This window comes from Meriones unguiculatus, chromosome 14, assembly GCF_030254825.1.
Source record: "Meriones unguiculatus strain TT.TT164.6M chromosome 14, Bangor_MerUng_6.1, whole genome shotgun sequence".
In the NCBI taxonomy this organism is placed as follows: Eukaryota; Metazoa; Chordata; class Mammalia; order Rodentia; family Muridae; genus Meriones; species Meriones unguiculatus.
Genome location: NC_083361.1, coordinates 27,530,298 through 27,544,750, shown reverse-complemented (window position 1 = coordinate 27,544,750; position 14,453 = coordinate 27,530,298). Strand labels below are relative to the sequence as shown.

Sequence of the window (14,453 nt, the reverse complement as noted above, 5' to 3'; positions counted from 1 at the left end):
TCCGGTGTCATGAGTCTTGTTTGAGGGATGTTTTAGCTCCTCTGTGGGCATCAGTCACACATCCACATCCACAAATGCTGCACTTTGTGGCTCGTCCTGAGGACGGAAGCACCGAGGTCCAGAGCTCCACAGTCCCCGCCAGGTGAATCGGGGCGGTAACCACTCTGGTGACAGCTGGTAGCAGGCTCAGCCCCCTCTTGTGCACCCACAACCACAGAGCCCCTCGTGACATGCACTCCTGATCTTGCAGGCCATCCAGAGACAGCTGGAGGAGGTGGAAGAGCGGCAGAGGATGTCGGATATCCAGAGCGTGAGGCTGGAGAAGGTGCTGAGAGGAAAAGCAGGTACAGTCAGCGGGTCCACAGCTGTGGATGCAGCTCTAGAGTCTGAGAGTAGCGCTGGCCTTGTGTGATCGGGAGGACAAAGGATGCTCGTCACCCGCAGGGCATAGGTCACCACAGACAGGTGATGCTAAGGCCTTGCACTTTTTTATATAAAGATTTGTTTCATTTTCTTTTCTGTGCATGAGTGTTTGGCCTGCACATCTGTCCACGTACCAGTGAGTGCCATGTCCACAGAGGCCAGAGGAAGGCCTCAACTTCCCTGGAACTGAAGTTCAGATGACTGTTAGCTGCCACGTGGATTGTGGCAATCAAACTGTTGTCCTCTGGAAGAGCAGCAAGTGCTCTTAACTGATGAGTCAACTCTCTATAGTCCCATGCCCCAGAAGTTAAAACATGAAGATGCTGGTTTGGTCTGAACCCCCCCTGGGCATCCTCTGGCGGTTTCTCTCTGCATGAATGATCTTTGAAACTCAGAGGTTAAAAAGTATCCAGGAGGAATATTTGAGGGTTCAAAACAATAGTTCTTATAAAGTAAAGCCCAGAGTTCAAAGCCCAGAGTTCAAATGGCTCAATGGGTAAAGTGCTTGCTATGCAAGCATGAGGACCTGAGTTCAAATCCTTAGCACCCATGTACAAATCTTGTCACAGCACCATATGTCTGTACTCCTAATTCTGGGGAGGTTGATTCAGGATGATCCCAGGAACTTGCTAGCCAGCCAGTCTTAACATACACACACACACACACACACACACACACACACACACACACACACCCCAAATAATAACAACAACAACAAAAAAAGATTCAGGTTCAGTAAGACATTTTGACTCAAAAAATATATATTGTGAAAAGAGACCTAAGAAGAGACTCCTGGCTTTCACATGCATGCTCACAGGCACACACACACACACACACACACACACACACTTCCTCAAAAGAGCCCCGGACAGGGTCTATGATGGAGCAGAAGCCCAAACATGACTGTTCTTACTCGATCACACCAGGAATTTCCTTGTGTAGAGAGCCTGGTTGGACCAGCTGGAGCAGACTCCCTTCGCTGCAATGATGGCTGTTCCTTGCTCCTTGAATGGAGTCCCTGGTTTCTCTCTCACTGCCCTTGGGAATTCTAGAGGAGTGAACTGCCCTTGTTTGGTGTTTTGTATGCTAACATTCCCAATCAAGGAGGCTCCAGTATTCATCTTTTGATGTAGTGAGAACCCTGGGAATGAAACGAACAAGCCAGCAAAGGGGGTGTTTCTTATGTGCTGTTACTGACACATTGCTAATGTTGGGGCACAGTGAGAGCTGTGACTCAGAGATGTCACAGTGCTGGGCCGGGGAGGTCGCTCAGCTGTGGTGCTCATGGAGCAGGCATGAAAACCTGAGTTTGGTCCCCAGAATTCACCAGTGGCTCACACATGTAATCTCAGACATAGGGAAGTGAGACAACCGGGTCTCTGGGGCTCACTGATCAGCCAACCTGGCTTAACTAGCAATCTCCAGGGTCAGAAACCAAGGGAGACAGTGCATGAGGCATGAGGGCCAATGTTGATCTCTGGCCTACACACACACACACACACACACACACACACACACACACACACACTTTGGGTGGGCATAGTCCTTGGAAAAATCACTCACTCAACCTCTCAGGTTCCTTACCTGAGCAGTAAGCTAACCCCCACAGTACCCGGTCATTTTGAGAACTCAAGCGCCAGTGGCATCCATCCGAGTCTTTCATACAGGGAGTCAACAAACACTACCCAACATTCTGCAAAACGTTCTTGTCCGCCCAAGACACTTTAAAAGAAATATCTATGCCTGCAATCTCTGCTGCCAGAAGTTTAAATCTGAGACAGCAAATGTTTAAAGCTTGCTCTGAGCATCTCCTGCCATCTCCAAAAGTAAAGAGGAGGAAGCTATTTTGAGCCCTACAATGTGGCCAGCCATTGGTGTTGTCAAAGGTGAATTGGGCCAGCCGAAAGATGGATTCTGTCCATTCTCTTTCTGTCCTCAGTAAACTAATCATCCTGTTAGGTTTATAGGCCTTTTCCCCATTGGATGTCCTTGTGAGGGTGACAGATGGAAATCAACAAGGGCCTAGGGACAAAAAGGAGTCCCGTCTCAGGGAGCAGCCTCAGAGGAAACCAAGGGGAAGCTTCAGAAACCAGGCCGTCAAAATGAAGGCGTGCTAACTTACAGCAGCACTGCGGCGATGGTCACATCCCTCTGTGGGTCCATAGTCTCTGCAGTCCCTTGAAGAGACTGCCCTGCCGCCTAGCCAATGACCGATGCTTATTGGGTTAAGTTGTATTTGAGCTGGCCTCTGCTGCTCCCATTCAAGTGATTTAATGAGAATTATTTAATAGGTATTATTAGGATAATTAGACAATGATCACAGTTAGGCAATAATATTGAGCTATCAAGGTTGTGAATAACCAAATTTAGAGGCAGGCCTGCAAACAAGGAGAGGGCTTCGACAGTTAGGCGAGGCCCCTTCCGTAATGACTGGGGGCAGGCTGAAAGGGTCTTTTGTGCCTGGGAGTTATTCATTAGGCCCATTGAATTAGAGGACTGGGCAGGGGTCGGGGTGGGGGTGCAGACGGAGGGCCCTGACATCTAAGGGAAATGAGCTCTTCATTGTCCTGACAACAATCTGGCTTTCTTTTAATTTTTTTTTCCCCAACAGTCAGAAATAAGTTCCCCCACCCCCACCCCTGCATGGAGTCTCCCCCACCCCACACACACAATTTGTTCAGGAAAAGGAAACAAAGTGGATTAGAGAGCTAAACATCCATCCCAGATGACAGACCAAGACACACAGGATGTCTGTGCGTGTGCTGGCGATTTTGGCAAAGGCAGCAGAGAACTCCTATGGTTCCCCAGGGTTCAAGGCACCGATGGAGCAGGATACTCAGTGACCTGCCCCCCAACCCCACCCCAGGTCACACCAGCTGTGAAGCTACTTGGACTTGTCTAGGTTCAGACACTAGCCCGCATGCCCCTGCAGAAGACTGCCAGGCAGATTTCAGTAGGTGGGGGTTGTTTGAGAGTTCTGGAGACAGGTGAAATCAATTGCAAAGGAAGAGCGGCTTCAACAGATGAAAGCCTTTATGCCCAGGGAAGGCCGGGCAAGGTCCTTCCCTTACAGCCTTGCTCACTGCAGCCAGCTGCCTGTCTTCATGGGGCTTCTCTGCTTTGGCAGGGCCAAACAGTTTCTCCTTCACGAGGCTAGCAAGGGCAATGCAGATGCTGGAGGCTGCCAGCAGAGGGCAGCAGCACACACATTATGAATGATTTAATGGCCAGCCCAGCCAGAAAAGAGGGTAGTTCAGCTGCTACTATGGGGGTTTTGTTTTGTTTGTCTTTTGTTGTTGTTGTGGAGGTGGTTGTTTTCTCTTGATTGCTGCTGAGGAACCCAAGAAACGCCAATTTCCTGCCTCATGTGCCAGTGGGGGATTATAGAGCACAGGGATGAGTCCAGTGTTCTTGAATGAATCTTGATGTCACCAGCATTCTGCCGTTAGTGCTCTGTCAGACGTTCCTATCTGTAAAATGGGACTAATAAACCCTCCTTCTAGATGAAAGAGTAAATAATAAGGGTGGTAGGGCTGGGGGAGGAGGGACCCAGTCGTTAAAGTGCTTGCCACGGAAGCCTGAGGACCAGAGTTCAATCCCTAGACCCTTGTAAAACCCTTGCTGTGGCAGACCAATCCCAGTGCTGGGGAGATGGAGGAAAGAGGACCCTAGGGCTGGCTGACCACTTAATTCAGCCATATCAGTGAGCCCTAAGTCCCAACAAAAGGCCCTGTCTTACAAAAGAAGGTGGGCAGGGTGGTGGTGGTCCCCACTTTAAATCCCAGCACTCTGGAGGTACGGGCAGGGGGATCTCCAAAGGCTAGTCTGTCTACGGAGTGAGTTCAGCTAGAGCTGCACAAGAAACCCTGTCTAAAGAAGGAAAAAAAAAAGTGGGAAAGTGATTGAGGAAGGTGCCTCATATCAACCTCTGATGGTCACAAATGCACAACTGTGCACACACACACACACACACACACACACTCACAGAATGAATGAGATCATTTCAGTGAAGCATTTGATAAATGGACCTGTCTCATCTTAGGACTTCAAATGGATGTGTTCTTCTCCTTTGAGTCCCCATCCTTATAAAACCCACTCCCATGGCCAACCATTGTTTATCCATTCCACCTATAACTCTTCTCCAGAGAGAAGTCAAGCTGCCTTCCACAGACATGCGTAATCTATGACTTTCACATGCTTGTCCGTATAAGAATCTTGAAGGAAGTCTTACTTTTTGGCCCATACCTGTAACCCTCTAAGGAGGCTGAGGCAAGACGATGAGAAGTTCAAGGCCAGCCTGGGCTACATGGTAAACCTGTCTCACAAAGGAGGAGGAGGAAGGAGAGGAGGGAAAACTTCAGTGTACATTTTGAAATTTTGTATTACGTGGATGTTGTTATAAATTTCATGTGTGTGCATGGGTATTCATCTCGTGGCAGACAGAGGGCAACTTGCAGGAAGTTGGTTCTTTCCTTCCATCAAATGGAGTCTTAGCATCAAACTCAGGTTGTCAGGCTTAGGGCAGGTGACATCGCACCAGCTGACCAGTTTTTTTTAAAGGGGTGTGTGTGTACGTGTGTGTGTGTGTGTGTGTGTGTACAAGTACCCACGAAGGCCAAAAGAGAGCATTAGATTCTTCGGAGCTGAAGTTATAGGCAGTTGTCAGTTGCTAGACACCGACAGCAACTGCTCTTACACACTGAGTCAACTCTCTGGCCCCTAGGACTGACTCTCACTGTCACTCCCCGCACACCAGCAACTGGGTGAAACAGTTCAACGAGGAAGCCAAAGCCTGTGCTGTGGAGGGGTGCCTGTTGGACAGTCAGCCATCATTAGAGCATGGGCTCTCGGGAGCAGGTGTCCTTCAGATAATCTCTACAACTCTTTCTTCTCTGAGTGGAAAAAAAACCCGGTGAGCCCGAGGGTAAGCTCCTTGCCAGCCATTCCACGTGGCTCATTTCTGTGCCTCCGTGAAGCCGTAGAGCAGGGAGGAGTGAGATCTCTCCATGACTGTCTAACACAGATAGACCATTAAAGTGGAGCCCTCTATCTAAACAGAACACTGTCAGAAAAGAACCAGACCCTTACAGAGGCTCTCCAGGAGTCACTCAGATCCAAAGGTACTAAAACAAGCAAACAGTTAGGCCTGATTTTCCCCAAATCTGTAGAAGCCATTGCTGAAGTGCAATGCTTCCCAGAAGGGGAGCTTGTGATTCACTGCACAGCAAACAACAGGAGCAGCAGCATGGTGGCACAAGAGGCGTGTCCCCAGGTCCCAGGATGTGACACGATAGGTTCTAATAACATATCAAAGCGAGTGCCGTGGCTAGGGAGCGCAGGATAAAGCACAAAGCGGCCTTTATACCAGGCAGTAAATGACCAGGTTGTGCAGTTCAGTGTGTCGTGGGGTTCTGAGCTAGGCACACTTCTCTTCTTGTGAAATCACAAAAGAGGCCCAGGCTTACGATGCTTAAGCCTTGTGCTTTGCATCCTTGCAAAGACACACACACACACACACACACACACACTGCAGGGAGACAGCCTCATTCACAAATATCAGAAACCATGTGTCCCCTCTGTTCCCAGCTTCTCTGAAAACCCAGGTGGATCCAACTTATGACCGATGGGCTACACCAGCCCAAGGACAGCCCAGCCCAAATCATAACTCAAATGGAGAGGCTGTTTGTTTGTTTGTTGGGTCTTTAACACACCAGTGTGGTTCTCCAGTGTAAACTGTGTTAATGGGAACATCTTGTTCCAATGTCCGAACCAGGCTGTGTGGAAAGACTAGAGACAAGCTCTTAAGCTGACTGTCCAGGAGAAATGATCAGGACAGACAAAGATACTACAGCTGTCCAAAAGATAAAATAATGCAGTGAATGAACCTGACTGATTGAAAGTGTGTGTGGTTTTCTAACTACCAAGCTAAAAATTAAGGAAAGCCTTGTGATGTTTTCAATAGATGGAGCACAGATCAAATGAAGGAAAAAAAAAAAAAAAAGCTTAGTACCCACAGCCGCGTGAGCTGACTTGGGTTTAAGACACCTGCTACCAAGTGTTTGTTCGACGACCTGAGTTTTCATCCCCAGGATAAAACTTCCACATAGTGAAAGGAGAGAACTGGCTCCAAAACATTGTCCTCCGACCTTCACAAGTGTGTGCACACACACAATAAACAAACAAACAAACAAACAAATGTAATGAAAAAATCAGTATGTACTTAGAATTTTTTAAAGTCAGCAATAGAACCTAGGGAAAAATAAAATAAAAACTTAGTCCCCAAACCCGAGCACAAACACCTTTGGATCATCATTGTCATGTGCAAGGAGCTGTGGGAGGAGACAGTTACCCTCTAGGCTCTGGGGTCTGGGCTGATGAGAGACTTGTGTGAAGCCAGGCAGAGTGAACTGAGCTGAGAGCTGACGGGTTGACGCAGCACAGTTGGTAAAGCACTTCCCTACCATGTATGAGGCCCTGACTTCAATCCCCAGCGCCCAAAATAAACAAAAGCCAGAGTTCAAAAGGCAGGACCTAAACCAGAGCCAGTCTGAGGAAGTGCATGGAGGGTTCCGCCAGGGCGGCTCGAAGGACAGCAAGCAGCAGCATTAGACCAACAGCAAAACTGCGGTGAACACTAAATGAGGGCTTCACAGACTCTAAAGAGGCAGATAGATAGATAGATAGATAGATAGATAGATAGATAGATAGATCGCATCTAAAGAATGAATTCTGAGCCAGACAGCAAACAAGACTAGACTCGGGAAAACCACACACCAATACACTATCAGGGGCCGGGGGCACGGCAGCACCTAGAGAGGAAAATGTGCGCAGAACCAGCACGGCTTTAAACAGATGGCGCATTTGTTTGTTGTTTTTCCGTTCAGAGAGCAAACAAACACCGTCTGCCAGCCAGCCCAGGTGAGTCACCAGGCTTCGTGACTTGAACCTGACGTGGAAAGTCACTGAATTTCAGTGACATAATTTCAGAGACAGACATAATTTGCTTTGTGTTCTGAGAGCACTCTCAGGCAAAACTGGGTCAATATAAATGACAAATTAACAACGAGTTGGTTTATGTTGAGCTTTCGTTCGTTTGCCTCATTGGTGGTCAGTTGGTTTTTGAGACAAAAATCTCCGGTAGCCCAGACTGGCCTTGAACTCCTGACCCTCTTGCCTCCACCTCCCAAGGGCTGGGATGCCACGATGCCCAGGCACTAGGTGTTGATTTCACTGTGGCGAATGTGTCTAAGAAGAACCACAATAAGAGTTGAGGAGCAAACAAACTGAACAGCAGAGCGGGCTGGTGGGAAAGAGGAAGGGTTAGGTAGTTGAGCTGACGGGCGTATGGGGTAGCGCTGCCGGCGTCACAGAGGCAGGAGGTGACCTGAAAAATAGCGAAGGCCTGATTGATCTGGAGGGCCACGCCCTTTCCACTGCACTCTGCCTACAGTGAGAGGCAATGGCTCTCCAACCCTCACAGCAGCTACGGGGGCAGGATGTGATAGGGGACACCGGTAAGTGGACGGACACTTCGGAGCAGTATTGGAATTAAGAGAGCAAGAGGGCTGGGCCTAAGGGAGTGTGCCGCCACCACCCGGCAGATCTTGAGTTCTAATTCCACCATGCCCTGAAGTGTTCCCAACAGGGACAGGTGGATCTCTGAGTTTGAGGCCAGCATGGTCTCTAAGAGGGAGTTCCAACCCTGTCTCAAAAAAACAAAAACAAAAGAAAAGAAAGAAAGAAAAGAAAAAAGAAAGATCCCTCTGTACCTGACCCTTTGAGAAAGCGGGTTCCCTGGTAATCTTACTTTTCTGTGATAAAAGATCTTGACAAGATAAACTTAAGGGCTCATAATTTCAGATGGATTGAGTACCTGGTGGGGAAGGCATGCGGGCGGGGAAGGCGCAGTGATGGTAGAGCAGGGAAAGTGTGGACACAGGAGCAAGCCTGGCTGGTCCCGTTGCATCTGCTTCAGGAAGCAGAGTGAACAGGAACTGGAGCCAGGCTACAGAGCCTCAAGGTCTGCCCCAAGTAACCCACTTCCTCCAGGCAGGCCTGACCTCCTAAACCTCCACAACCTCTCAAAACAGCTGCCGACCTCCTGTTCAAGCGCATGAACATTTTATGCTCAAATTGTAACACCTGTAATACTTCACCAAAAGCTGTGGCTACAGATTCTCCAAAGGGAATCTGTCTACCAAAGAGCAGACGGCTCCCAGAAACTGAACCAAAGCCAATAAAATCACCAATTAGTCTGCTGATAAAGGAAAATTAAGCGACTCAGTTCATCTTGTGTTTGCTCCGCGAGTCAGGGAAGTCACTGTGACCTATATGGAGTCCGCCATGACAAGAGTCTCAGAAGGACATAAGACGGAAGCAAGGACATATCCTCCAGGATACAAAATAAACTAGATAGGGCTGGTTTGTGTGGCAGAGCGGCTGAGTAGGAAAAGCAAAAGCAAAAGATTCTCCATAGACAGCAAAGCAGTGCTTTAAAGCTGTTTCTTTTGGACTGGGGACAAGGAAGGGGAAGCCCAGGGCTGGTGGCAGATGGTGTCCTGTCAGGCGATAAGGAGAGACAGCATTTCCAACTTGCAGCTTTTCTGTTTGCTCTATCTCGAAAAACGGTTCTTAATATAGAAACATTAAACAAACACCTAGAAGACATTGACTCTAGATTAGATGTGTTGTGTGAGTGAGTGTGAGTGTGTGTGTGTTTGTGTACGTGTGTGTGTACCGATGCTGCACAGAGCAAGGATTAAGAGTGCATACTTCTCTTGCAGAAGACAAGGGTTTCCCAACCCCCACCTCAGGCAGTTCACAACTACTTACATCTCCAACTACAGGGCATCCAAACTCCTAAACCCCAAGGGCACCCCAAGGGAACTGGTGTGTACCCACCCACACAGAGATGTTTTTTAAAAAGAAAAAGGTGTCAGTTGGGTAAAATAGTCAAAAGACTTCCCTATAACAAAACAAACAAGGAGGTACTTAATTCCTTTTAGTTAGTTAATTGGTTAGTGGTTAGTTTTTTGAGTCAGGGTCTTGCTACATAGTCCAGATTGACCTGGAACTAACTGTGTAGCCCAGGTTGGCTTTGAGTTCACGGTGATCCTCCTGCCTCAGCCTCCTAAATGCTGGGATATCCGCTGTCCTCCTTCACACTCAGCTCAAGAAGATGGAATTTAATGAAGTGCTTAGAGAGTCTTGAGCTGGGTTAAGAAGAGGATTCGATGCCTAAAGAAAACATGAAATATTGTGGCACCGTCACTATTGCAGAAAGCCGGAGTTCCTTTGGGAGTAAATGTGAACTCCAACGACCAGGGCTGTTAAAAAATGATGTCTGTAACCCTGGATCACAGGACAAAGGTCCGAGAGTCCCCACCCCCCTCCTCCATTTCCCCGGAGGGTTACTTTGTTGTGATTTGAGTTGATTTGCTCACTAAGATTGCCAGACAGTATTGTTCAATAGATACTGGAACTCTTTCCAAATGTCTCGAGATAGCTTACAAAAAATATCACTCTACCCCTGACTTTGATATAAACCAAATTAACAAAATGCTTTTGTGCTCTTGAATTAGGGGTTGGGCGGGGGGAGCTCAGTAATTAAGAACACTGTGGCCGCTCTTCCAGAGGACACCACACAGCAACTCACAACTGTCAGTAACTTCAGTTCCAGGGGGCCTGTGGTCCTCTTCTGGGCTCTGTGAGCATTGGCATGCACATATACACCTGTCTGTGCTGTAATAACACAGGAATACAAATGTATCTCCTCTGAGACTCAATCCAAACTGTACTTTTCACCATTTGGCTTTTCTTCAGGGGAAAAGAAAAAATCCAAACTGCCAATCAAAGGTGGTGTGAGCATCCCTGGCCTGGGAAGGGTCCACATAGCACCTGAGCATTCTGTATGAGTTTGATTTGCACAGGGGGGAGAAGGAAAGAGAGAAGGGCATCAGCAGGCAGCTAGGGCTTCTCTGATGCAGAAAAGCACATCAGTATTATGGACACACGAGCAGGCAAGAGATGAGTCCTTTGCAGTAGGACACTAGTCATCACGGGCATGTGACCTTGGAATTGAAGTAGTCGTGTTCTCCCGGCCCAGAAGGACTCCTCCAGAGCAGGCACAGGTGGGTTTCATTTGCGATGCCCATGACCTTGAGGCAGCCACAGGGTGCCGGGAACCGCTCTCCTGCCGAGCCCTGCTTGCCACAAACATGGCCCGTTAAAGTGGCTCGGAAGCAGTTTGATCATGGGGCGAGAAACGCCAATCTAACCCATTTGCCCTTGATGTCTTAAGCAGATTCAGGGACACAGGATGAAGCCCAGCTCTTGCAGGAGTGGTTGAAGCTGGTTCTGGAGAAGAATAAATTAATGCGATACGAGTCGGAGCTACTGATCATGTAAGTAAGGCAACACAGATAACTGTGAGTGCTAACAGCCTGGTAGCGGGAGCAGGGAGCTCACCGTCCTTGGCTGGAGTCCCAGCGTTTTTCTCCTTTGTGCATATGGAACAGTGATTGAGGCAAATTGGTATTTTGTGTCTTGCATAACATGCTGGCATTAGTGGAAAGACTCTTCCGTTGTCTGCTCTCTCTGCGGAGTTCAGTGGCTAAAACAGATTTCAGTAGCAGGTCAGGAGCTAAAAGGCAGCTGGTTCATTCCTGGCCCCCAGTCACGCGCCATCCGGAGAGGAGCTGTGCTCAGCCCCCGTGTGTGAACCATGGAGAACCCGCCTGACCACTTCCCGGGGGTTTTAACAAAAGAAGAGCTGAACCCTGGCTGTCTGAGGTCTGTCTGTATGTCTTGGAGGAAGGGCTGGTGGACTGCTCAGAGAGGATACGTGGCTCATCACGTGCTTCTGCAGCAGACAAAGGGTGCCGTACCCACCAGAATGAGAGAGAGAGAGAGAGAGAGAGAGAGAGAGAACAGCATTGGGTATAAACCACCAAGCTCTAGAATTTCCCTGGGTGTTTTCATTTACAATGTTTCATTTTCACTCCAACCCTGAGACGTCATCTGGGTGACGTCTTTAGAGGGGGTCCATTCTTCTCTGCCATGGGGTCTGAACCAAGCAAGAATTATTAATCGTCATCGATGGCTGAGGATGAGCCCTCAGGCAGGCTTGCTAGCTAGTTTCCTAGGGCCCCTGACAAACTGTTACCAAGTAGATCACTCACAGCAACCAGAACATCTTTCAGAAGTCCATGTGAAGGTGTCCAGGGAGCCTCATTTTCCTGACCCTCTCACAAGGGACTCCTTCCTTGCCTCTTCTCCCCTTGTGGCTCCAGGCATTCCTTGGCGATAGCCATGAAGAGCCTCTGAGCTCTTCACAGGGTCTCTGTGTATCCGTGTCTCCTCCATGTCTGTCTCTTAGAAAGCATTCTCACTGGGCTTTCGGCTCACTGATGTAATCTAGACTGTGACCACCTCAGGGTCCCTAACCATGTCTGCAAAGAGCCCTTTTAAAGTAACATCACATTCACTATTTCCAGGGCACTATGACCAGGATGTGGACGTATCTTTCCCGATCAACCCATTACAGTAGCAAATCTCAGAATTGGATATATCTGCGTAATGAGGAAAGGAAGCGGGCCTACTTGATCCTCATGGGAAAGGCTTATCCTATACCTCGGGTCTCAAGGGCAGAGTGAGTGATATCCCCAGAGGCTATGAGGCGATGGCCAGGAAGTTGTGACCAAAGGCTCGTGGATGCCAGCCAAGGATGCTAAGCATTCTCCCTGTAATACTGTAATACACAGGGCGACCTCCCCTCCCACCAACAAGGAATCAGTAGCCTAAAGGGTTAATGGTGGCAGCTGTGAAATCTTAACCAAGGCCCACAGCAAAGCCCAGGGCACTTGAGAACACATGCTCGCTGAAGACAGGCTGAGCCTGGGAGAGAAGGAAAAGGTGAGGTGAACATGCCTCATCTACTTGTTATCAAAATCTCCCCGAGAGTGGGGGTGGGAGAGTTGGAGGAGGAGGCCAGGAGTTACACTCACTACCTTCCATTCACAGGGAGGGCAATGCCAGGCGTGGGGAAAAGTGGATCCTCTCTAGCAACCATTTACTTCCCAACTATTTTTTAGCTGATGAGGATAATAAGCCTCCAAGGAATTAAGTAATGTGTCCACATCCACCTAACTACAAAGCCCTGAGATGCAGCCATGCAGGTTGCATTGGAGCTAGGTCTGAATTATAAAGTCCTTTCAACAGAAATTTACCAAGAACATCTTCTTTATACCAGGAACTCAGCTGGTTTCTACAGAAATAGGCCGTAGCCAGGCATGGAGATACAAGCCTAGAATCCCAGCCCTTTGGAGGTTGGAGGGCACTGGGGAAGGTGGGGTGGTCAGAGAAACAGCACATGGCCCGATAGCAATAAGAAAGCCCATCCAGGGTTCCATGAAGGATACAAGAGTCTGTCCTGGGGAGGAGGGTGGCCATCAGGAGCTACAGGCCAGGGCCAGTAGCCTCCCTAGAGACTACCCTGGCCATAAGAGCAGGTATGGTCTTATGGTCCTCCATAAGACGTCATTTAGGACAACTGGGGTGAGAGCGCTGGACGAGGCACGTCGGAGGGTAGGCTTTGGTTGGAGGAGGACTGTATGAACGAGCAGAGATGTCTTAGATGGGTGTGTCCGGCCAGACCCTTTGGGATGCGAAGTCAAGACAGAATGAGTGGTAGGTGAGATTCCTTGAGGATGACACCTGGGAAGGGTGAAGAGCGAGGAGAAGGGTAGCGGCGGAGTCTCCAGCCCCTGCTGCAGCTCCGATTCCTTGTGAGCTATACAGTGCAGGAATGCCTGGGGCATCCCCAGGCTCTGCAAAGTCAAGTCCACAGTTGACGTGCAAAGAGGACTGGGCTCCGCTCCCTGCCCTTCTGGTCCCCACAGAGGCAAGTTCAGTATCATGGCTTTCAGCATCACCCCCTCTAACTGTCTCATCGTCTCTCAAATCCAGCACATCTCAGCCGTCTTTATAGGTACCTCTGGTGGTCCCAGCAGTAGCAATGCCTCTATTTAGAGATATTAAAAGATGCCGGTTATAATGAGAAAAAGAACTGTGTCGGCCACTGTCCATGGGGCTCCATTCACGCTTCCACATAGTTCCCTGTTAATGGCTGGAATGTTTTCTTGTACTCAGGGCCCAAGAACTAGAACTAGAAGATCACCAGAGCAGGCTGGAGCAGAAGCTACGAGAGAAAATGCTCAAGGATGGTGAGTACAGGGCACATTTGGGGCCCCTGCTGAACACACACACACACACACACACACACACACACACACACACACACTCCAGGACATTTGAACATGTCATGCTGCAGATGCGAATGGAGAACCCATCCCCCCTTGCTACAGCCTGAGACCCAGCCTTGGAAAGCACAAAGCCTTCCTGTTCCTTGTCCACCTGGAAGCCCAGCAGCACCTCCTCCCCTCTCAAATAGGCATCATTCACTTGTGAGATTCACATTTCCTTCATCCCGTGTGTTGATAGAAATAAAGCAGTTTATTTAATTTTTAAATATGTTTTTTATGATGGTGTAATCTTGTGAAGCCCTAGCTGGCCTTGAACACCCAAATTTTCCTGCCTCTACATACTTGTTACTTTTCTCACAGCTGTGACCAAATACCTGAAGAGGTCTATTTTGTCCTACAGTGGGAGGGAACACAATCCATCATGGCTGGAGGGCATGGTGATTGGTGGGTCTGTGGTGGGAGGAGCACAGCACATATCTGCTTTTAGCAGAGACAGGATGGAAGCAGGGAGTGGCTATAAACCTCACCTCTCCCCTGACAGTGACCCCATTTGTCCAGCAAGGCCCCACCTCTCAAAAGATCAAAAAGCCTTCCAAAACAATGCCCCCAGGTCGGAACCAAGGGTAGAAGCACATGAGCCTGTGGGAGAAATTTTCATATTAAAACCCTACAGCTCAGCCTCCCACCTGCTGGGGTTCCAGGCACACACCAGCATGCCCGGCAAGCACACTGTCTGTGGATTCACTTAGCAAATATTTGATGAGGAAG

The 14,453-nt window shown here is 48.9% G+C and overlaps 1 protein-coding gene across 1 annotated transcript in view; it reads left to right on the top strand.

Annotated features, from left to right (window-relative positions):
• The window catches only part of Mical2 (microtubule associated monooxygenase, calponin and LIM domain containing 2), a 179,683-nt gene that overhangs the window by 163,185 nt on the left and 2,045 nt on the right, over positions 1–14,453 (top strand). The window contains exons 33-35 of the mRNA XM_060367025.1: positions 251–344; positions 10,727–10,826; positions 13,573–13,646. Coding sequence (XP_060223008.1) covers positions 251–344; positions 10,727–10,826; positions 13,573–13,646 — 268 coding nt within the window. The remainder of the gene's footprint in view (positions 1–250; positions 345–10,726; positions 10,827–13,572; positions 13,647–14,453) is intronic.